This window comes from Rattus rattus, chromosome 2 (assembly GCF_011064425.1).
Source record: "Rattus rattus isolate New Zealand chromosome 2, Rrattus_CSIRO_v1, whole genome shotgun sequence".
Classification (NCBI taxonomy): Eukaryota; Metazoa; Chordata; class Mammalia; order Rodentia; family Muridae; genus Rattus; species Rattus rattus.
Genome location: NC_046155.1, coordinates 55,368,211 through 55,392,529, shown reverse-complemented (window position 1 = coordinate 55,392,529; position 24,319 = coordinate 55,368,211). Strand labels below are relative to the sequence as shown.

The window sequence follows — 24,319 nt, the reverse complement described above, 5'->3', positions numbered from 1 at the left end:
TTGGTACCAAAGTAGAACTATCTACTCTTCTGGCCTGACCGCTTTTAACAGTATAGTATTTTAAACCACTACTTAATAAAAATTATAGGCTTAAAGAGACTGTAAGTTTGTTGCAAAAATCCTCTGTAACTATTTATTGGCTTTTTCCCCCTAATTCCTGATGAAACCCAAGGAAATGTTTCTGAACAAGAACTTGCTAGCTGCTACTATTTGCTTCCGTTGATAACAGCACTGATAAAAATTTACAGAAACTTAATATATGGAACATAGCACCATCGACAAATCAACACTAACACCAATTATGTAAGTATTTTATTTATCACCAAAGAAATAAAACACAGCAGCAAGTTCTGTGTTGGCTTCAATAAGACCAAATGGTTACTTTTTTTTTTTTTTAAAACACAGCTACACACTCAAAATTGAAGTCAACACAGTCATCACTACAAATTACTTGTTGAAATAATCTATCCTGAAGAAAATTAGGAAAAAGAATTTAAACAATTCCTCCAAACCACACATTTATAAATATTGTCATATTTAAAATGCTTGAAAGGCATGAATTAGTGGAAAAGCAGTTTTCTTTTGGCAACAGAAAAAAAGAAACCCACAACAGTTTACCAAATGCTCTAGGGACCCAAAGCTGTACTGTTCTGGACCTGCACTTGAGCAGCATCGTCATGATGATGACTAAAAAATGCTTTTATACTCACCTCTCTCAAGTAAGTCTATAGAAAACCCCATTACAGCCAGTGTTTGTAATGTCTACCACACTGATCAGAAGCTATAAACTGCCTAAATATATTTAACAGTAAATACCTAAGAAGGTATATTCCCACTACTACTGATGGGAAAGCTGACAGATCAGTTGTCTTAAAGGGTTTTCAAATGTTTCAAGAGAACCTTACCTTATTCCAAATTAATATCTGATACTTCAAAATCAAAACAAAACAAAAAAGATCAATTGTATACCAAGATAAGGTGTTTACACCTGAAGGGTTCACATTTTTTATTTTTTAGTTTTTTTTTTTAACAAATGATTGATGAAATAATGCAACACCTTAAGTTCCAGAAAATGGCATGGTTTTACAACCTCCTGTGAATACAGTGCATGATCAATCTATTATATATGATTAATACAAGTTCATGCTTTTTGTGTTATGGTGAGACAACATTAAAGAATTCAATTTAGACTGGTTGAAGCACAAGTATAATAATCCTTGAATGTGAGCAAACCTATGCGAACCACAAGTTTGACTCCATCGTCTTGGGATTTAACGTCGTACTGTGGTCCATCCATCTTCATCAGTTTCATTCTTAGTACGACGAAGGGACTCCCTATCTTTCTCAGCTCTCCAAGATGCTTTCTCTTTCTCACCTTCTCGTTCTCTCTCTCTTTCTCTCTCTCTTGAAAGAGTTGGGGGAGGAACACGACGAGGTGGATCCCTTTCTTCAGTCCGGTCATCTTTCCTGTCATCAGTGCGTCTCCAAGAGCTTGCTAGAAAAGTTCAAACACCTTTAAGTGTAGGCTTGAACTATTTTTATTGGTTCAAAATGAACAGAAATGAAACTTAAGAAATGCCTGCCTGAAACTATTTAGAAAACCAACAATTCAGAATCACACTAATAGCCCCCACACTTTAATTATCTGTGTCATTTCTGACCAAAGTCTTGAACTTGCAGACATAATTGAAAACTGGAAGGGCTCAGTGGTTAAGAGCACAGGCTGTTCTACCAAAGGTCCTGAGCACCCACATGGTGGCTCACAACCATCTGTAGTTGGATCTGATGCCCCCTGGTGTGTCTGAAGACAGCTACAGAGTATTCATATACATAAAATAAAGAAATAATTTTTTTAAAAGGAAACAAAATATTTGAATGGTCATAAACCTGACAGGGTAAGAAAAAAAAAATCTAAATTTGTTAAATCAAAATATTTTTGGCTCTTGAAGAATTTTTCAAGTAAGTTATAAAATGTAAGATTTTGGGGTTGGGGATTTAGCTCAGTGATAGAGCGCTTGCCTATCAAGTGCAAGGCCCTGGGTTCGGTCCTCAGCTCCAGGAAAGAAAAAAAAAATGTGAGATTTTAAATTAGTTTTAATACTCTTCTGATTCTACTGAGCAAACTTAAAAGCGTGTGAAGAAAATAAGTACACTTTAATATCACTACAAGTACTTATGGATATGAATTTGTAGATTTCAGAAGAAAACTTTCAGGGAGTGCAGTCTTTTGCTACCATGTGGATCTCCCAAATTGAAGTCAAGTTGTTAGGAGAGAGAAAACACAAAGCCCCTCTTCACTGAGCCATATCACCAGCCCTAATGTCTCCACATTTATACTCTTGTGCTTATCCACAAGGATCTTTAATGCTGTCTCCATTTTATTAATATCAATTTCTGCTGCCTCTCATTTAAGTCTACTGCTACACTCACCTTAGAGATGAGATTACATCACAACCTGACAAGTACACTGAATTTACTCATCATCAGGGTTCATATTAATTTAAGACAATTATAAAAGCCCCCATCGTGCCATAAGCAGTTTTTTAATATTCCAACAGCCAAAATATCTCTACCTTCTTCTCGCTCTGATCTAAGGGGAGGGCCTCTCCGATCTCTATCATCTCTTAAATCCCTTCTGTCTCTCAGGTCTCTCAGATCACGACGATCATCTCTGTCCCGCCGTCGGTCATCCCTGTCCCTATCATCACGGCGACTTGAATCTCTCCAGCTTGAAGATTCTTCTGCTGGTCCTCTTCTCCAGCCACCTTCATCCCTGTGGCCATTTAAAGTGACAAGCTCAGTTCTTCACAGAACATATGGATAATAATAAACAACACGCCATCTAGGTGGTGTTACTGCTTATCTTTAATCCCAGCACTTCAGACGCTGAGGCAGGCAGATTTCTGAGTTCCAGACTAGCCTGGTATATAGTGAGTTCAAGGATAGACACATTCCCCCAAACCAACCCCCCAAAAGAGAGGGGGATAAAAAGCAACACACTAAATTCAGTTTATTAATCTGAGTTTATCAATCTGAGTTTTAACTAACACGTTAATATGGTTTGGTTATCTGAGGCATAGAAAGCAAACATACGTCACCTGTAGCTATTTACCTAAAGATCCTACAGTGGCACAACCACAACCCATATTCCAAGAGTTAATGCACTAGCCACAAAAAAGTTGCTGGCTGCCATGCTAAATAAATAATACAGAGCTTTTTCTACTAGATTTGTTAGTGGCAAAGCCATTAAGACAGAGAGAACAAACTAGGACTTTCACTACTAGTAAAAATTGAGTGTGTTGTCAACTGACTATAGATCTCAACATAGGTGGATTAGATAAAAACTGGATTTCAGGTCAACCTGAGCTGCACAGAAAGATGCCATCTTCACAAAAAAAAAAAAAAAAAAACAACAACAAAAAAAAAAACTAAACTGAGTCATTGTTCTAAGAAGTAGGAATGGTAGATGTCTGGACTGGTTCCTTTACCAGTTATGTAACCTGCAAGCAGCCAACAGGTTAAACCCAATATTGTCATTTTCTACATGGGGGAAGGGAGTGTTAATCACTCATACTCTATGTGCACCTAAGTGGTAAGTGAAACCAGAGCAGTATTTCTCAGAAGTGATCTGGAATGCACAGCAGAGTTTGAGAGAAACCTGTTACCACAGTAGGTCATTACTAACCTGGGTCTTCTGAAACGATCCTCCCGGTCCCCATCTCTCTCTCTGTCCCTATCACGTTCAAGGTCCTTGTCGTTCTCCTCTCGATCTTGATTATCTCTGTCCTTCTCTTTGTCTCTATCCCATTCACGTTCTTCTGGTGGTCTTGATTCTCGAGGTGGACCCCAACTCTCTTCTCTAGCCTTTTCTTTCTCTCTCCATCCACCTAGTTTATAAAAAGAAGCAATTGTAGGTTTATGTGGTGCTGCTGGGGGGTTTAACAGAAGGCCTTATGTATTCTAAGAAAATGCTCTATCATCTGAGCTCATCCCCACCCTTTACAAAGGTATCCTAGCATTAATTCATCAACCTAAACATAAATTGAAGATACTCTGAATTCCCCCCTTTAACAAAAACCATGTGTATCCACGAATGGTTGGTCATTTACATTGAGTTATGTATCTATAAGGTAACTTAAACAGTCTGGATGTAATGTTTCATAAAATAGATACTATCAAATTTTTCCTGCTGTGTATGTTGACTGCCAGTATCTAATTTTACTAGACTACTCAGTTAAGCAGGTAACTTGCTTGAGTTTACTGGAGTGACCACCCAATTATGAATTTAAACCCTATAACACTATCAAAGACTCTTCCTTAGTCCTGTCCTCTGGGACATTTGACCATCCAGTCATAAAACAAGAATAAATGCTTTGATTCAGCCCAGTGTTATGCATGAAGCAAGTGGTCAAAGCGAGGTATGTTCTCACTGTTAATGCATCAAAGCTACAAAGCTAATCATCACCATTGTACCTGACTTTCATATCAACGAGTGCAAAAATACAGACTAAATCCCACTTATATTAACTTGTTTATTCCTTAAGTCAATCATCATCACTGCCAAATTCTTGGGGGTTTTTTGGTTTTTGTTGTTGTTGTTTTAAAGATGGGGTTTCTGTATGTATACCTGGCTGTCCTGGAACTTGCCATGTAAACTAGGCTAACTTTGAACTTACAAAGATCCTCTCCCTCTAGAGTGCTGAGATCAAAGGCATGTGCCATTATGCACAGACTACATCCAAAATATTTATAATTGCATAATACTTATGGCAATTTTACAATCATTCAGTTCAGGGAAAAAGTTGTCTCCTGACACATGTGATACCAGCTCAAGTTGGTAGCACTCTGCCTCCCAGAATCAGCCTTTTACTATTAAAAAAAAAAAAGTCCTTTTAATGGCCTACTTATTTAGTACTATGATTTTTCCTGGTTACTTCACTGTTCAAATAACCTTCAAAGCAAAGGTTAAAAGTACAATCTCCAACTTTAAAAGCAAAAGGGTATCAGACAGACTGTTCAGGTTACCAGGACGGCTGGCCATAGACTGACTACTATAAATCAGTACTACATCTAATAAAGCGATTCAAACAGAAACACATCAACAAATTATGTATTGATAGATAGCAGAATATATAAAGATACCTAACCTTGTATTTCTTCTAGGATTCCTCAATACTTGGTAACTTTTTATAGGACACAACTACAATTTACTAAGTATCTATCATACTGTCAATCCCATTTTACAAAAGACATGGAAGCCACTTACTCTAAGATCACATAGTTGACAGTGAAATATGACCAAAGGCAAGAAAAGACAAAAAGGTTTGCCCAGATTATCACAACTGGTAAAGGCAAAAAAGTACTAATTACTGCAGAAAGAACTGGCAGTAGGGGGAAAAATGGCAGAAACCAATAGTAGGGCAACAGTTCAAAGGAACAGAATGAGGGCTGGAGAGGTGGGTCAGTATATCTCCTTGCAGCCTATCTTCTTGCAGATCAATTCTCTATACCCATGTCAGATAGCTAATAGCTAAGTAACTGCCTTCATTCCATTTCCAGGAAATTTGATGCTCTGGCCTCCATGGACACCTGCATTCACATGTGCATATCCATACGTAGGTATGTATTCACATGTAATTTAAAAATAATACATCTTTTTTTTAAAAAGAGCTGAGATAAATGACAGACTTAACACAAACGATGAAACAGAAAACAGAGAACTCCTAATTTACACATTTAAGACAGTGGTTCACAAGAGCAGGTGTGTATTTAGAGAATAGAGAAAAGCATAAGTTTAAGTATGGGTGAACATGCCCAGAGTTGACTAGAAAAACAAAAATGAGCTCCTCAGTATGACCCCATGGGTGGACAGTTGTGTGGATAAATATTTAAAAAGGGTAATTTTTATGTAAAAGCTACTGCATGGGCATAGGGAAAAAGACATGTATATGCATGTGTATACACACACACACACAAATGAATATGGTACAACTCCCATTTAGGCCTATAATTTCATTTACATGTTAATAAATATGTATCAAACATTCCACAAAGCATCTTAATTTTAATACTAGACTCTTACCTGGTTTGACAAATGGTCTCCAGGGACCAGGTCTTGCATCATCACCCCGTCTAGGAACCCGATCATCATCCATATTTCTCCAAGGCCCCCGGTCATCATCTGCACCTCTCCTGGAAATCCTATCTTCAGCAGCATTCCTCCAAGGTCCTCGATCATCATCCAACCCTCGCCTGGGACCCCTATCGTCATCCATCCCCCTCCTGGGACCCCTATCGTCATCAGCATTCCGCCAGGATGACCGCTCATCATCAGCACCTCCTCGTCTTGGCCCCCGGTCATCATCCATCCCACGTCTAGGTCCTCTGTCCTCTTCTGCTGTGCGCCAGCTTCCTCTCTCATCATCCAGTCCCCGTCTGGGTGGTCTGTCATCATCCAGTCCCCGTCTGGGTGGTCTGTCATCATCTGTGTGACGCCAGCTTCCCCTGTCATCATCACCAATTCGCCTGGGAGGCCGGTCATCATCTGCATTACGCCAGGAAGGACGGTCATCATCTGTTCCTCTACGAGAAAATCTATCTTCATCGGGACCACGTCTAGGCCCTCTGTCATCATCCAGGCCACGCCTGGGGATGCGATCATCATCTGGTCTAAGAGACGACTCTCTCTCTTCATCGTCCCCTCCCAAGCGCCTCAGCCGATCCTCATCTCTCCTGTGAGGCCTCTCATCATCCCGAGTTTCTCGTCTCCACTCCCTAAGGAGAAACAAGGTACAGCTTTAAAGACAAATTTTTCAAAAAGAATATGGATCCTTGATTTTACTATTTCTTACAAATCACTAAGTCTAAATTCATTAATTCTGGTCCTTTAAAATTCTAAATAAAAACTATGCAAAATTCAGTATCTTAAATCAACACAGACTAACAATCACATAATAACCTTGAAAAATTACCCATATTTTACAATGAGCTTTCCTCTAAACTTTAATTTCTGCATAAAATTAAAGCTGCTGTTCCCATCTACCACTAGCAGTTACCATTAAAAATAGTCAAGAACTGAGCAAGTTGCTTAGTGGTAGAGTGCTTGCTATGCTAACAGTTACCAACCTTGGGTTCTATACCCATTACTACAAAGATTAAAACCAGGCATGGTGGCATAACAAGCTTGTAAATCCAACCCTTGGGAGGTAAAGACAAAATCTGGAGTTCAAGGTCATCCTAAAGCTTCAAAAAACCCTGACCTTGGTTCAAATAACAGATGGGACCTGCATTCGATTCTTACAGAAACTTCATCTCCTTCTTTCTACATGTCTGATTTTAAACCCCAGACACTAAGATCCAAGAAAAAGTGCACTGATCCCCTGATTCTACTTACTTTTCTGGTGGGCCTCTTCTCCACTCAGAGTCAGCTTCTGGTCCTTTTCTCCAGGTGCCTTCTGAATCTCTATCTCCCCAACGAGAGTCCTACAGACGAAGCAAAAAGGTGCATACACAGGTAATAAAAATTATGATTACAACTACTGGAGTTAATAATAAAGCACTTCATTCTTTAAACAAACCTAAAGATCCTAAAATAAGACTGGTTAAAATGAGGCACTGCAGCTATAACTTCACTGCTTGAAGACAGAGAGTCAACAGGATCAGGAGTATAAAGCCAGCTGTGGCTATGTAAGACCCTGTACTCCCACAGAAATAAACTAGGGACTGGAAAGAGCTCAGTGGTTAGGTGTATGCACTGCTCTTTCAGAGGATCACAGTTCAATTCCCAGCGCTAGCATAAGATGGCTCACAATTACCTGTGACTCCTGCTTCAGTGAATCCTGAATCCAACAACTCAGTACTCATGTGCACATACCCCATTTACATAACTAAAAGTAATCTATTAAAATATTAGATTGGAGAGGGGGAAAATCAATAAGCAAAGTGTTTTTGTTTAAAGGGCAAAGCAGTAACGGAGTGGTTGAAGCATAAGCTGACAGCTGAAACTGGTGAAAAGGGTAAGTATGTTTGCCTTTGCTCTAGGAAATGAGTACAAACCAAATGAAGCAGAAAGAACAGAGAAAAACAGATTTAAGGGACACACCATTATGAAAACTGAAGCAAATCTGAAGGAAAGTATAACAGGAGATTATGACTGGGAAACAGTTTAGGAATAAAGAAATGACACATGGGCTAATTAAAACTGAACTATGGGGTAACGCAACCATCAATTAGAAGAATTCAAGAGGTAAGAAAAATAAATCATTTTGTATACAAGTAATATCAAGGAGTCTGATTATATTGTTGTACTATACATCCTGAATGAAGTTGGACTGGACCCAATTATCTCTACCAAGTGATGGAGACATTGTGAATGAATACAAACAGATCTTTGTATCTAAGTAGTCAGAGAAATCAGGCCAGTATCTACATGAAATTAAAACAGAACAAATGCACAAAGTCTGGAAGATAGCTCAGTAATAGGGGATTTGCCAGATAAAGCCTAGATTCATGCTCCAGCACCAAAGGGGGAAAAAAAAACAAGAGAATAACTTCTATACTTACCTTCCTAGAAAGTGGATCCTCACCAAGTCTCCTTTCTTCCTCTCTGCGTCTTTCCCTTTCTTCAATTTCCAGCTCTCTTTGCCGCTTTTTCCTTTCTACTTCTTCCAGTTTCTTGACTCGCTCCTGATATTCTCTAAGTTCTTCCTCACGTTTTGCTCTCTCAGCTCGTTCTCTTTCTTCTCGCTCTATGAAAATTTATCAGGTTACTCAAATGTGCTTCAAACCCATACCTTTTTCCTACCATCAGGGTTACTATTCTAGTTTAAAGCAGATATACACTCTTGTTTTAGAAGGCAATAAGATGGCTAGCATTTACATATAATCTATATGTATTTAATCTCAGAACCTACATAAAAATAAAAGGAAAAAGTGGACTCTTCAAAGTTGGTTCTGACCTTCACCCATACACCCTCCCCTACACATCACACATAACCAATTTAGAAAAACTTACAGAAATTTAAAGTAGACAGCAATTAGCCAATGGTGATTAAGATTAAAAAAACAAAGGAACAACCCCCCACCCCCCAAAAAAACACTATTAGTCCACAATGATTTAGGATGGTCCTATACACTGATCACATTTTTGTTCAGTCACACGAATCTAGGCTTAATTGGGAGGGAAGAATACCGACCAAGGAACTGCCTCTATCAGACTGGCCTATGGGCATGTCTGTGAGGATATGTTGATTGTTGACTGCTGTAGGAGAGGGAATCCACTGTGGGCAATACCATGCCTGGGCAGGAAGCGCCTGGGCTATACAAGAAAGGGAGCCAAGAAACTCACAGGGAGTGATCAAAGAAGCAGCTTTCTTCTGGGGTCTCTGTTTCAGTACCTTGGCAGAAACTCTGGCTTCCCTCAATGATGGACCATGACATGGAATCCAAATAAACCTTCTCTTTATCCCCCAATGTGCTTTTTGCAGCAAGAGAAACCACACTAGAACAAATCTAGTGAATTTATAGGGTTCCAGGTATAGAATCACATATGTAATTATCAATGACACAGGATACTAAAGCACGAACAGGAAAAGTATAAAGTATGTAGCTATAGGTTGATAGAGGACTCAGCACCAACACATTTAATGCACTGCATTATCTGATCCCTTGGTTTTCTAAGTAAGATTATGAAACATGGCACCTATCAGGCAGTTTATCTAATGGTTACCATGGTTACCTTTGAGCATCTGCTCCTCTGCCCTTCTCTGCTCTTCCTCTTCCTTTTCTCTGTAGTAAGTTATTTTGCGTTCTTCTTTCCGTTGCCTCTTCCGTTCTTCCAGGCGATTATGCCTTTCTTCTGCTAAACGCTCTTCAAACTGTTTCAGTTTCTCCTGAAAATTGAACAGTTACCCCCCCCAACAGATCAAATTTTTAAGATATAAACATGAACAACAGTTTTACACTTGTAAGTTCATAAAATCTGAAAGCCATAGAAAGTGATCACCAAGTAAATACAAAAGCAGAATCTCGGGGTTGGGGATTTGGCTCAGTGGTAGAGCGCTTGCTTGAGCAAGCTTTGCAGGCCTTGGTTCGGGTCCCCAGCTCCAAAAAAAAAAAAAAAAAGCAGAATCTCTTAATGGTTAAAGCAATGTAGTGTCATTTGTTAAATTATGAATTAATAATATCTACACAACTGGACTAATATCACAGAGAGCTGAGTGCTTGCCTGGCACATCTGATGCAGTAGATTCAACTCCCAGTCCACCCCTTACCTCCCCCAAAAAGGTCACATTTTACTTATAATAAAGAAATCGACTTAGAGCTTTTAACAAAATATCTTTAATATAATTTTTTTTCTTTTTTGAGACAAGGTCACTCTATATACTCATGGCTGTCCTAGAACTCACTACATAGACCAAGCTGATTCCCAGGTGCTATTATTAACAGAATGTACCTAGATGCCTGACCCTGATCTAATTCACTTCTGAATAGTAAAAATAAAACTTTAAAAAAAAAAAAAACCCAAACCACGAATCTGGAGGTAGCTATAGGTGGGCCTGAAAGTCCACTTTCAACTGCCCACACTTCAAAAAGAACAAAAGAATCAACTTTCAGCTTTGGAACATTTGAGAAGATTAAAATATCTCCCAACTCATCTATACAAATACTTAATAATTACCTATTAAACTTTAATTCAAGACAGACTGTATTAAGGGAAAATCCTCAATTTCCGTAAACAAAACAGTGAGCTCACCTCATAGACAGACTGCCGGGCAGCTTTGAGCCGCATCACAAATAGATCTCTGTCTTCCAACATTCGTGACATCCGATTCTTATGTTCCAGAGCTTTTTCTCGTTCTAGCTGCATTGTAGTAATCTGAAAGTACACAACACTAGGGTAATCTCCAAAGCATATTACTAATTTACCCCAAGAAGATTCTAATACTGAGAAGCTTCTCCTTCCCCATTGTATTTTGCAGTGAAAACAGTACATCCCAACAGACCCCCTAAGAGAAGTCAAGAGATTTTTATGATTCCTATGAGATTTTTAACAGTTTAATTTTATTGGAAATTAAGGCAAAATATGTCAGACTTTCTTTCTCGGTCCTATGAAAATACAAAAGCCTTCATATTGTCTGAAGTGTCTTCAAATTCTACTTAAATACTTACACCGGAGGAGAATTATCACAAAATCACAACTTATTCTTTAAAAAAGAGAAAGAACAACACATCCTTTAACTTTCCAGATGGTAGACCCTGAGACTGCAGATGCCACAGAGCCACAAGTTTGCCCTTTCTCTCATTTGTGTGCAAATAAGGCTGTAATTAATAGTTTCTTAATTAACCTCTATCGTGAACATTTCTTTTTTCAGTAGCCATTAAAACATTACATCTAACAAAAGAATTAAAAACTGGTGCTGGAGAGATGGCTCAGAGGTTAAGAGCACTGACTGCTCTTCCAGAGGTCCTGAGTTCAATTTCCAGCAACTACATGGTGGTTCACAACCATCTATAATGAGATCTGATGCTCTCTGGTGTGTCTGAAGACAGCTATAGTGTACTCATACACGTTAAGTAAATAAATATTTAAAAGAAAAAGAATTTAAAAACTGTTCTTCTAGCTGACTTATAACTTAGCTTACACTCTGTGATACAACAATGAAATGAAAAGCTTACTCTTTCTTCTTCTTGTTGTTCCCACAGGTCCATGTCTTTAACCCTTTGTTCCTCGTAAGCACTCTTTATTAAAGGAATTTCTTCCAAACGCTTAGCTCTCTCAAAATAGTCAATCTGAATGGGATGAAAACAAATGCAGTGTTACAAAATAACCCCTTTTGTTGGCTTTTTCAAGACACAGGACTGCACAGTTGTCTCTGCCTTGGAACTTCCTCTAAAGAGCATATCAGAGATGAGCCTGCCTCTGACTGCCAAGGATATTAAAGGAATGCAAACACCACCTGGCCAAAATAAGACTCTTTTTAACTTATATGAGAAGATTAACAACCCCACTAATCAGAAGGACCAAGAATTCAAGGGCAATCTCACTTGCAAAGCAATTTAAAGTCAGTTTGGAAACTTTGTGTAACAATAAAGGGGAGGGGGGAACATCAACCATCAATCCACCTTCTTACCTTCTTTTCTTGATTCTTAAGGCGTTCCTGAAGTTCCTTCTTTTCTTTTTCTAGTTGTTCAACTTGTTTGGCCATAATAAAATCTGGATCCAATTCTTCAAGGTCCTGATGGCAACACAAAGGCAGAATTGTTACAAACATTTTTATTTACTTATCTGAGTCAGAACTTCTCTAAATACAGCCCTGGCTATCCTAGACCAACCAGGCTGGCCCTGATCTCCAGAGATCTACCTGCCTCTGCTTCCCTGAGGCTGGGATTAAAGACGTGTGCCACAAGTCCTGGCTCTGAATATTTTTTAGAAGACTTAAAGATTTAAATATTTTTGGAAGACTTTTATTATGGGGGAAGAGTTTAAGTGCACTTGAGTACAGATGCCTAAATGTCAGAAGTTGGAGATAGATTAACAGGTGACGGTCATAAGCCATCTGCTATGGGTACTGGAAACTAGACTGGGTCTTCTGTTAAAAGCAGTATATGTTCTGAACCATCAAGTCATCAAATTAAAGATAAATATAATTATCAGCTGAGCTCACTGCTTTCTAGAATTAAGTCCTACTTTACTTTTTTTTAAAGATTTATTGATTTATTATATATAAGTACACTGTAGCTATCTTCAGATACACCAGAAGAGGGCATCGGATCTCTTTACAGATGGTTGTGGCTGCTTGGAATTGAACTCAGGACCTCTGGAAGAGTAGTCGGGTGCTCTTAACCGCTGAGCCATCTCTCCAGCCCCCTACTTTACTTCTTTAAATGGGTACCCAGTCAGAAAAAATATCAAAATTAACCAAATGGGAACTCAAGAGTAAAAAGAAGCTACATACTTCAATGTCAATATCTTTAAATGCTTTGGCACCCAGCTCTGTCTTCTTGATCTGTTCTAACCGCTCCCGAACAGTTTTCTTCTTGATTTGTTCATGTTCTTGAAGGATCCGTTCCTTCTCTCGCTCCTTTGCCTCTTGACGCAGCCTTTCTTCTTCAGCCTTCCGTACTTTCTGGAGTTCAGCTTCCCTCTGCTCTAGTTCTTCCTTCTCACGTTGAATATTCAGACTCTCAAGACGCTCTTTTCTCTCCTCAATTGTCTGTCTCCGAGCCAGGATCCTCTGATGCTCTTTCCGTGAATTTTTAATATACGCAGTAACTGCCAACTGATGCTGTTCTTCTTTCTCTTGCTTCAAAAAACAATGCATTTACAATGATCATAAATATACCCTGGTATTAGACAGCAATAGTAAAAATAATTGTGAAACACTGGCTTTCCACAAATATATGTATTTAGATAATGTTCTAGTACGAACTAGCGGCACTTTCAGTCTCTAACTAGCAATGACACAACCTAGGACACCATTTGCGAATCTATTATTGTTCTTGGCACCAAATGTATTCTGTCAAACCAAGAAAAATATAAACAGAGCTCATCAACAGCCCAATCACCTCAACAACTGGGGCACGGCCGTGGTTATTACTATAACCCATGAGATATTTTTAAAGGCACTTCAATGGCTTGCTTAACGAAAACATCTTAACAACCAGTGAACAGGAAATCATGAAATCCCTTCTTCAGATTCCATCTCTAACCATATTATGAAAGATAATAAGTCCTTCAAACTTTTATAGTTCATATCACCCCAAGACACATACCAGAATATGAGCAGGCTTGATGACTTCAAGCGCTTTTGCAAGCACCGAGGACATGGCTGTCAGTTGATTTCTTATTTGTTCTGAAGGCATGCTCTGCAGATGAGGACCAATTGGGGCATCTTCTCGAGTTGCATAATTTAAGTCTGATCCAAAACTCAGAGTCCGAGAAGTATGGTCAATACGAACCTTTAAAAATTAAATCACAAGTAACAAAGGATATATTACAACTGAATTTGAGAAGAAAATAGAAAATAAAAGTTTGCTCCATGGAGTTTTTAAAAGATGCCATTGTATCAAAAACAATGTGTAGTGTCTTTCTAGATCTCAAAAGGCCTTCTAACTTGCCAGTGCTCCCTCCTTATAACACATACCTGCAGGTCACAGTGCCTAGCTGCATCTACTATGGCCCGTTCCAGTTGGAAAGCATCAACAAAAGGAACCAGAGAGGTCAAACGAGAAAACTCAATGCTCTGATAAATCTGTGCCACCTGCACAAAAAAACACAGGGTTAATAACAACAGCTACTACTTAATCACACTTTTTCTGTGCAATTTTATGGTAGCTAAAGAAAGCAGAAATTATGCCCATTGTTCAGAAGGGAAAAACTGAAGTTCATACAATTCAGCCTAGCAATAGACTACTAGAACTAGGGTTTTAACCCCAGATTCCAAATCATATGCTATGACTACATTATACATTTCTGAATTTCCAATTTCATAAATATAAAGTCTAATGGTCACATAGTCATAGATAAAGGCCTGCCACTTACCTAATACAAGTATGTCCATTTTACTTTTTTTTTGTCTGAAGGGGACTGGCAGAATTACTATATGCAGTTACTCTGCTAATTAACCTTCAACTATTTGTATAGCACATAAGAAATAACACTGCTCACATATTCAAAAGAAAGCAGGTCAATGAAATGTGCAGACACAACTTAGTAACTCCTCACAAAATAAAATACAAAGCATTTACTCCACTAATAAACTGTATCACTTAACCATAGTCATGGCCTAACATGATGAAAACACTAACTAATAACCAGTGTGAACAAAACGACTATCCACTGATAACTGGTAAGTCTACTACATAAACCGTGTGACTAATTCCACATAGTACAGAAGTCTCACTTAAATACAAAGGCATGAAGGTGTTAGATGTTTGATGCTGTACAATTTCTAATGAGAAAACCCCTAAAAGGAGCTCCAGTGGTAATGGAAAGAGGTGTTTTCATTATTATAATCTGAGCAAGTGTACTATGATCTTTCAATCCATGAAAAATCATGTAAATAGATTTTTAAAGGAATAAGGTAGCCCTACATTAACAAAGAAAACTCAGGGCTGGGAATAGTGACGCACACCTTTAATCTCAGGACTCGGGGGAGCAAGTAACCAAAGGAAAACTCAGAACATCTTGAAAGAAAAAGAAAGTTAGGGGAGGAAAGAAGTGGTTTAAGTTAACAATTCTGCTTTAAAATAAAATTGGGCAGGAATGGAATTTGGTGTAGCTTTCACTTACTTCTTATGTTAATTCTAAACTTTTTTCAGTCATGTCATCAAAATAAAGAGGAATGTGGCTATGGATGACAGAGGATGACAGAGTCAGTCAATCTAGCTAATTTGTGAGCTGCGTTCAGTGACAGACGATCTCAAAATAGAAGACAATAATAGAAAAGACAGCCATGTCCACCTCTAGTCTCCATATACTTACGTGCACATATACAAATGAGTATGTATGGACACATACTACATGATAACACAAAGTCAGGAGCACAAATCTCAGTTTCCCCATTAATCATTTGCTTTTATTTTACCTGTTGCAGAAGACGGAGTATGGTATTGTTCTGTAGTTGTGGCACATATTGTTGCAATTCTGGTTCTTTTTCAGGTTGTTCCCTAACCCAATTTAATACCTATAAAATCAATTAAGTTGAGAAAAAAATGCAACAGACACAAGGACAGTTCACATTCTTTCGACTTCTTTTTATATATATAAAACAGCATATATAAACATGCAAAATTCTTTCAACAACTTATCAATTCTTGTCTGAATGTAACTGACAGAAGTGGCTAAAATAGACATGCTGCTAATTTAGCTCTCAAACCTTAACATCAGAATTATCTTTTCTCTTGATATGAAAAAAATGTGTCTTCCTCAATACATAGGAGAACAATGTGTTCTTTAGACAAGTACAATGCCCAATAATGCCAGCCATAGAGTAAAGACCAAAATGCCTATGCCAAAGCCTACCTTTGTAACTCTCTCACAGAGTTTTAGTGGGTTGAATTCCACCTCCAACCAGTTGTAAAGGTCTTTCACTTCTGGGACAACATATTGTAGCACATTAAACCTGACCTACAGTAAGAAAAGCAAAAAGTTTAACTGCTAAAGGAAATTTTCCAACTGGCAATCTGAAGTGACTATAAATTAAAACGAGATTATCTGACCTTAATTCCCTGTAAACTCACCAAATACCCAAATACCCCACCACGTTGTTTCTACTGATAATAGCAAAATTAAAAAAAAAAAAACCCAAAACTTGAAGTATAATAAATCGTAATATGATATACAAGTATCACAAAACTACAAGGACAGCTCTGTTCTTCTAGGCTAAAATTAGAATTGCTCAGTGTCCATTAGAAGGGCAGTGACAGGTTCATTAACAGCTTTGGTCCCTCTTGGTCCCTCTATCATCAGGCTCTACATACACTCAGTCAGTATTTACATCATCTTCAAGAAAATAATTGCAGCTGTTTTAAATGCCCTTTTCTTGCCACTGTCACCTAACCATGGCAAATGATTTACATAAGTATTCTAAGTGATCTGGAGATAATTTCAATTTTATATGATTTTTTACAACAGTCTGCCCTATTTCAGACTAGCATACTAGTTAGTGGGTTTTGATGTCCACTGGCATCTCAGTCAGTATCATGCAAATACTAGGTAAGTGATTAACTGCATACCCTATGAACCATTGCTTTAACCAATTGCCTCAAATGAGCAATAAATATATCCAATTTATCAGTGGTTTCTTGTCCACACATTAGAACCCTGACAATGAATCTGAGTTCCCAGCATTTAATCATGAATTAAAACTTACCACTAAGTCTTCTCTACAAAGAGATACTCAGAACTTATACTAACCATATCATTAATAAGTCCAATTCGTGTGGGTGGTGCTTGAAGACCTAGCAATGTGGCAAGGCGCCGCTGCTTCTCAACTATAATACCATCCATATCCAAAAGTCGTGCAATATCAGTTCGCTCAGGAGTAATAGGAATGGAAAGAGTCGCCAAAAGGACTCTAGTAGACATTCTGTGGTGAACAAAGTTTTATTTGTTGAGATTGTAAATGTGTTTCTCTTTAATTACTTATTGTATACCTGATTATATATAGCACATCATGAAACTGAACTTTGAGGAAATGAATCCTAGCAGACTCAATCTCATCAACACTAAATGTGACCCAATAGCAGTAAAGAAACACTTCTCACCAAAATAACTAAAGGTAGCTTTAGAAATTAAGAAAACAGATTTTAAGTAAACACAATTAGAACAGAGAATGGAAAGGGAGAGAAAAGCTAAATTTTCACTTCCCTGAAACACAAAAGTCAACACTATAGAATGCTAAGGTTTCAGTACCCAGAAGCCTAAATAACACACTCAATGACTCGACAGTAAGTATTACAGCATTTGTGTAAAGAACAGTATTAATTCCATTGACGAGGGAAAAAAAAGCCATTTAGTTGATTTTTTTATCCTTCTATAAAACTAAAACAACATACACATAAAAAAGCCAGTGGGGGCTGCAAAGATGGCTCAGCAGTTAAGAGCACTGACTGCTTTACCAGAGGTCCTGAGTTCAATTCCCAGCAACCACATGGTGGCTCACAGCCATCCATAATGGAGATCTGAGGCTCCCTTGTGGAATGTCTGAAGACAGCAACAGTCTTTCCACATCCAAGAAATAAACAAATCACAAATCTTAAAAAAAAAAGTTGGGGCTGGAGAGATGGCTCGGCGGTTAAGAGCATTGACTGCTTTTCCAGAGGTCCTGAGTTCAAATCCCAGCAACCACATGGTGGCTCACAACCATCTGTAATGGGATCTGATGCCCTCTTCTGGTGTGTCTGAAGACAGCTACAGTGTACTTATATAGAATAAATAAATCTTTAAAAAAAAAAAAAGTGGTGACATGTGAACTGCATAATTTCTACAAGGCAATAGCTTTTATTCCTACCTTGACCAGAAAAAAAAAAAGAAATTAGGGGTGGGGTGGTGCAGAAGGCAACTGAAAAGAAACAGGCTATATATGATAGGGTTTGTTGCGGGTTTTAATTATTGGAAGGGGTCTTGCTATGTAATTTAAGCCAGCCAAGAATTTTTTTAAGTAGTTTTGAACTTTTAATCCTCCTGGGTAAGTCTCCTATGTGCTAATTGTAAGAGTTATGTGCCACCACACCCACTCTATACTATGATTTTTTTAATAGCCTACAGGCTATGTTTCATGCTATCTCCCAAATAGTCTCCATTTTATGATTCATGTTATAAAGAAAATATATTTTTTGGCCAGGTAGTAGTGGTGCACACCTTTCATCCCAGCACTCCGGAGACATAGGCAGGCAGACTTAGATCTGTGAGTTTGAAGACCAGCCTCCTGATCTACAGAGCAGGTTCTAGGACAACCAAAGCTACAGAGAAAAGCCCTGTCTCAAAAAGCAAAAATCAAAATAAAACAAAAACACAAAATATAAACTATTTTACCATGGTCCCCCAAAAAGGAAAATTTATCTTTACCTTTTGCCAGGTTAGTGAGATAAATTGCAGTATTCTTTAAAACTTAGGCACTGTCAATCATCAATGAATGAGCTATAGTAGCCCATTTTCAGTTGCCTTCTGCACCACCCCACCCCTAATTTCTTTTTTTTTTTTTTCTGGTCAAGGTAGGAATAAAAGCTATTGCCTTGTAGAATGAGCCATGCAATCAATCCTAAGAGTAAACAATCTCTCCACTCCCCAGTACACTACACTGTTGACAGTAGGTAGTGTAACATTGCTTAACATATTTTCAACTTACAGTGTGTTCACCACAATATACTCCTACCACATGTCAAGAGCTGTTTTATATTAATGTTTTATAATTAGGAAGAAAAAAATTTAATGGAACTAATTACTTAAATATCCAATAGAATCTACCAATACGTTGATAGAAGGTTCACATGCTAACACTACCTCTATGAATACATAATCTTCTCATTTAGGTTTCTGGTAGCATTTTTTCAGGGGCCAGGAAGGATAGATGATGGCTCAATACTCTCCAAGGAGAACAATGGAGACACTTGGTAGAGATAACTGGAGTGCTCTTGGCTCCTAAGGAGTAGTCTAGGAATAGTGATCAACACCCTACCAAGCATTAACAGTACACCAAACAGGATTTAGTCAATTTAAAATGTCTAGAAGCCAAGAAACTCTGGGATTAGACCATACTACTGCTTAGCTTAACCTCACTACCATCCAACTGTAATGTTCTTACCTTTGCATCTCATCTTGTGTAAGATTCTTTCTCATTTCTCTAGACAGATGATAAAGACGATGAAGTGTAGATGCATGAAACAAAGCATTTCCAGATTTCCAAAACACTGTTGAAACTTTGTTATAGTAATTTGCCATCAACTGAGGCTTAGGTGGTTTTTTAGACAAGGAAAATAGTCCATGAATATCTTCCACAGCTTTGAAGGCTTCCTAAAATGTTGGGAATTAATTTCTAATTAATTAAGCAAATTTTTAATTTTAAACAAATTTTACACAAAATCATTTATTAAAAAGCCAGATGCAAATCTCTTACAAAACTAAAAACAGATTACAAAAAAAAAAAAAAAGCCCTGTACCCCTGCCAGCTCTCCTTCAAGTTCCTGACCTTTTATCACGTTACTTTGCATTGTATTGCACTTTCTGTTGAATAGTGCTCGTGCCTATAATTTAGGTCCCCAGTCATTGCTTCTAATTTTACTACTTAAGTATCAGAAATAAGGAGATCAACTTGATGAAATTCCAAGGAGACTGTGAAATTCCAAGAAGACTGAAGTTGACAAGTGAAAAAGTTGACGAATTATAAAGACTCATCAAAGGAGGCTGGAGAGTTGTCTCAGTGGTTGGGAGCACTGACTGCTCTTCCAGAGGTCATAAGTTCAATTCCGCATTAACCACATGGTGGCTCACAACCATCTGTAAAGGGATCCCATGCCCTCTTCTGGTGTGTGTCTGAAGACTAGCTGCAGTGTACTCATAAAATAAAAATAAATTTAAAAAAAAAAAAAAGCCCAACATTTCTAGAATGTCTGATAAATTGCAATAATTATAAAAATGCTATCTTGAAATCTTTAAACAGTTGAGGTAAAGGTATAATTATAACACAGTAAGAAAATATTTGCTTATTTGCTAATTAGCTTACTACTTGGGACAATATAAAGGAAAAAAATCAGGAAGTAGACACAATAGAATACATTTGATTGGGGTATTAGAGAAAGTGAGGGGAAACTGTGGTCATAAAATAAGTGAGAATAAATTAGTATTAAAAAAAAACAAAGAATCCAGGTGATCTGTGAGTGATGGAGCAATAGCTCAACATTTCCTTAAGCCTAATCATTTTTCCTAATATAATCATGTTTGCTTGTCCTTTTTAAGTAGTAATTTAAGATGGGTGTCCCTATAAAAAAGACTATGTATGGACAAGAGCAAAAAATTAAAACCAATTTTCACTTGGCCCATTTTTTAATTAATCCCTTATCATTTCAATTGATTTTTATGTTAAATATAAAAGACTTTAAGTTATAAATCAACAAAATACTCTGAAACTATCCCAAGGAGGAAGAGGCCAAGAAGCTTTTCAGTGTCACTGCCATCTCTAAAATGAAGATCATATGATGGATGTGCCTCCAAACAGAGAAAAGGACGTGTGTGTGGTTTAAACTTCCAATCACCAACAAATGCTCATCAAGTACAATGAAGTTAGAATGTATTATCAGATTAAACACAAAATTATGAAGAAACTCCTAGCTGTCTCTAGATGTAATCATCCACATTGCACACGCCCCCTGGGTTTGGTACCCAGCATGGAAGGGCATGCATAAGCACAAACAGATACTAACTTTCCCTATACTAAAACCAAACAAAATGGGGTGGGGGGAGACAAAAGCCTCCATCTTTGCAATGTTTTCCCCAGCAGCTCATAGAAAGGTACCAGATTTTACCAGTCATAATGGAGGATTGTTTTTCTTTTTTCATAAAATGAAATTATTACATGATTTGGCACAGATTTTGCAAGCAATTAACTGAAATATTGAAATACTGAAATATGAAGTTCCTGTTTAGAGCTCTTCTTGTTCCATCAAACAATCTTAGATGCTCAGGTTACCTCCTGAAATTAACCAGTAATACCAGTAGCAATGTGATACAACTTGCCTGCCACAATTCCATGCTGATAGCACTGTCCAGCTGAACAAGTCTGGTTTCCAAATGCATGGACTGGCTCTCTGGATTATTAAGATTGATTGCTGTACTTTGGTTATGGTGGCGCTGAATCTGGGATAAGTGCATTCGCAAGTTGTCACACAGCTTGCGGAACTCAGCCTTGCGAGTATACTGGAGGCAGAATTTGAAAGCTGTAAGCATAATTGTCAAACAAGAATTAGATATTTTTGGTCAACTTAAATATCTGTAAGTTTTATATGTCACATATTAAGATCAACTTTAACAAGATTCACTAAGCTCACCATAACTCCCTCCATGTAATACCTATAGCACAACTCTGAATCCTAAGCAAACCAAAAGACATGGTCATCATTTCTGACCCAAAATAAAATTTACAAATAGGAAATGAATAAATTTAAATTTAGGAAAGACTCTAGAGCTGGAGAGATGAACACGTGACTACTCCAGAGGACGCAGGTTAAATTCCCAGCACCCACATGGCAGGTCAAGGCCAACTCTAATTCTAGTTCTATCCAGTGTCCTCTTCTGGCCTCTGCAGGCACCAGGTATGCATATGCATGTGGTACACACATACTTGTAGTCAAAACACCCTCACAAAAAAATAAATAAATTCAAAATAAATTTAGAACTCACCTTTAAAAATCAAGAACAAAAACGTGTAGGCTGAAATACAATGAACTTACATACCTAATGTACAAATAGTATTTCTAATTTAACAAAACTAAATAAAACAAGCAATTTGATTTAACCTCAACTCCGTAACTCCGTATTTTTATCAAATCAGAAAAGGCCCAAGTTTGCTTGGGGACATGAATATGCATATGGTATACACATAAATAGAGGTTACTATTCCTACTAAAACAGTCTTAGTTGAAAGTTACCAACACATAAAGAAATTATGAGCCAGCTGTGGTAGATGTGTACCTGTAATCCTCAGCACCTGGGAGACAGGATTAGAAATCAAGACCAACCAAAACTAAACTAAATAGGATAAAAAGACAGAAAGACAGACACAGGAAGAAATTAAGAGAGTAAAAATCTCTCAAGACTGGCAGTGCAAGCTTATAAGTATTAAAAAAAAAAAAAACCCAAAAAAAAATAGTCAAGTCACTCAGTTACAAAGCTACATTCACTGGAGCAAAGAATGCTATCAGAAGCACTTGACTGCTCTTCCAGAGGTCCTGAATTCAATTTCCAGCAACCACATTGTGGCTCCCAACCATCTGTAAATGAGATTTGCTGCCCTCTTCTGGTGTGCTCAAGACACCTACAGGTATTCACATACATAAAAAAAAAATCTTTAAAAAATGCTGTCAATCTAGTCCTTTATGCTAAATGGCAACAAAGTAGGAAGTGATCTATAATACTAAGTACTACTGCATTAGAACAAAAAGAAAAAATACAATGGGTATATTGGTGTTTGCCTTTAAGCCCAACACACAGAAAGCAGAAGCAAGCAGATTTTTTAGTTCAAGGCCACTCTGATCTAGAATGAATTCCAGGACAGCGAAGATTTACAGAGAAACATGTCTCCCCCTAAAATAAATCCAAGTATGTAAGGCTATCCAAGAGGAAGGAGGGGTAAGAGATTGGGTTGGGGAGAGCACATAACATGTGACATGAAACCAAGAGGGATGAATATCTGGTATTTGGCGAGGAGACAGGGCCAACATAGAGAAAGCAAGGAGTTGACAATATAGGAGGGAGGGTGGTGATGAATAAATTATAACATTAAACTATCATAATGGAGCCTATTACTATATGCTAACTTTAAAAGCTGAAAGGGGTTTCAAAAGTCAGTGGAATTTCATATAGAAATACTAAAAAGACAAATCTTTTTCTGCTACTTATCTATTAAACAAATGTCAATCTCATTTTACTAAGAATAAAACTAGTTCCATTTTTACATAGTATAGAGAACAAAGTCAACTTTTCAAATCAGTTTCTTTACATTTCAAATTGTCATTTTACCTTGTTGGGCGATATCATGGTAAAGACGCTCTACTCTAGAATTGTTTCGAAGAAGGTCCAAACACTGCCTGTATGATTCCCACAGGAACTTGACCCAGGGAGTCAGTAGCAATCTGTCAGTACGATCCTGAGTGTCTTCCCCACTTACTGCACTTAAGAGAACACTACAAAGAAAATGCATTGAAAACTATTTTAGATGTTTTCCTACTTTGTGATCAGAAATCCCAAACCAACACTGACCACATACAGAATTTCTTCCCATATATAACTTCATATACACTGTAGGCACAATTCTCAATCTAAATTTTAATACATGTCCTACCCCAAGGCATAAATTTTAAATATTGCTTACATGGTTCCCGAAGTATATAAACTTTAGACTTTAAAGATAAGCAGGTTTCCCCCTGATAATTATCTACTTCAAAGGGGGCAGGAGACAGTGCCCCATGTGCAGAAAAACATTGTGATAACTATCAAAATATTTACTAAGGGCTTAAAGTCACGTACCTCTCAGGAGTCTGAATATTATCCAGATCTTCTATGTCTAACACCATTTGTTGGGACTCTTCTTTAGCAGCTTCTGTTTTTTCCTCTGCTAATTTCAAATATGCCCTAACAACATCTTCTAAAGATTTAATGTTTACCTACAAGAAGGAAAATGAATTTATTTTTCTCCAATGAACAAAAAAAAAAAAAGTTTAAAAAGCAAATCTTGATATAAACTTTAATTTAAAAGGTAAATTCCTCAGAAAGTTACTACAAGCACTTGAAAAATCACAAAAACAAACTCTGTACCTGCTGACAAATGTTCTTATATTGATATAATCCTTCCTTAGCCAAGTGGCTCTTACGAAGATCCACACATAGTTCCAAGTATTTCAGCATAATTGGCTCGTGTATCTTCTGCCATGTTCTGTGTTTCTTACTTTTCGCAACATCATAAAAAAAGAACATCAGGGCAGGCTGCTTTTTTTGCCAACCTCAAGGAAATTCTGGGGGCGGGGGGTAAAAAGAAAAAAAATCGAATTAAAATTAGCTGTACATATTATATAAACATCTAAATGACTGACCAAAGAAATTGAC

General features: G+C 37.6%; 1 protein-coding gene and 1 non-coding gene across 2 annotated transcripts; both read right to left on the bottom strand.

Moving 5' to 3' along the window:
• Positions 1 to 295: 295 nt before the first annotated feature.
• Eif3a (eukaryotic translation initiation factor 3 subunit A) lies at positions 296 to 24,228 on the bottom strand. The gene is made up of 21 exons (XM_032892217.1): positions 24,032 to 24,228; positions 23,744 to 23,880; positions 23,237 to 23,400; positions 21,236 to 21,435; positions 19,308 to 19,516; positions 16,919 to 17,090; positions 16,025 to 16,129; positions 15,588 to 15,686; positions 14,145 to 14,261; positions 13,774 to 13,959; positions 12,957 to 13,304; positions 12,132 to 12,236; positions 11,677 to 11,790; positions 10,754 to 10,876; positions 9,737 to 9,890; positions 8,563 to 8,747; positions 7,394 to 7,482; positions 6,083 to 6,774; positions 3,686 to 3,887; positions 2,574 to 2,773; positions 296 to 1,495 (listed from the first exon to the last, which is right to left on the bottom strand). Exons 1-21 carry the CDS (start codon positions 24,188 to 24,190, stop codon positions 1,272 to 1,274), a joined length of 3,984 nt encoding a protein of 1,327 aa, XP_032748108.1. The 5' UTR covers positions 24,191 to 24,228; the 3' UTR covers positions 296 to 1,271.
• Positions 14,572 to 14,703, bottom strand: LOC116894986. The gene has a single exon (XR_004387177.1). It is a non-coding gene; the product is annotated as a small nucleolar RNA SNORA19 (small nucleolar RNA).
• Positions 24,229 to 24,319: the final 91 nt, after the last annotated feature.

Coding starts and splice junctions, on each gene's coding strand:
- Eif3a (XM_032892217.1), bottom strand. CDS start 24,190: ATGTTCTTTTTTTATGATGTTGCGAAAAGTAAGAAACACAGAACATGG. Junction 23,881..24,031: donor ATAAGAACATTTGTCAGCAG/GTACAGAGTTTG, acceptor TCCTTCTTGTAG/GTAAACATTAAATCTTTAGA. Junction 3,888..6,082: donor GAGACCATTTGTCAAACCAG/GTAAGAGTCTAG, acceptor TTTATAAACTAG/GTGGATGGAGAGAGAAAGAA.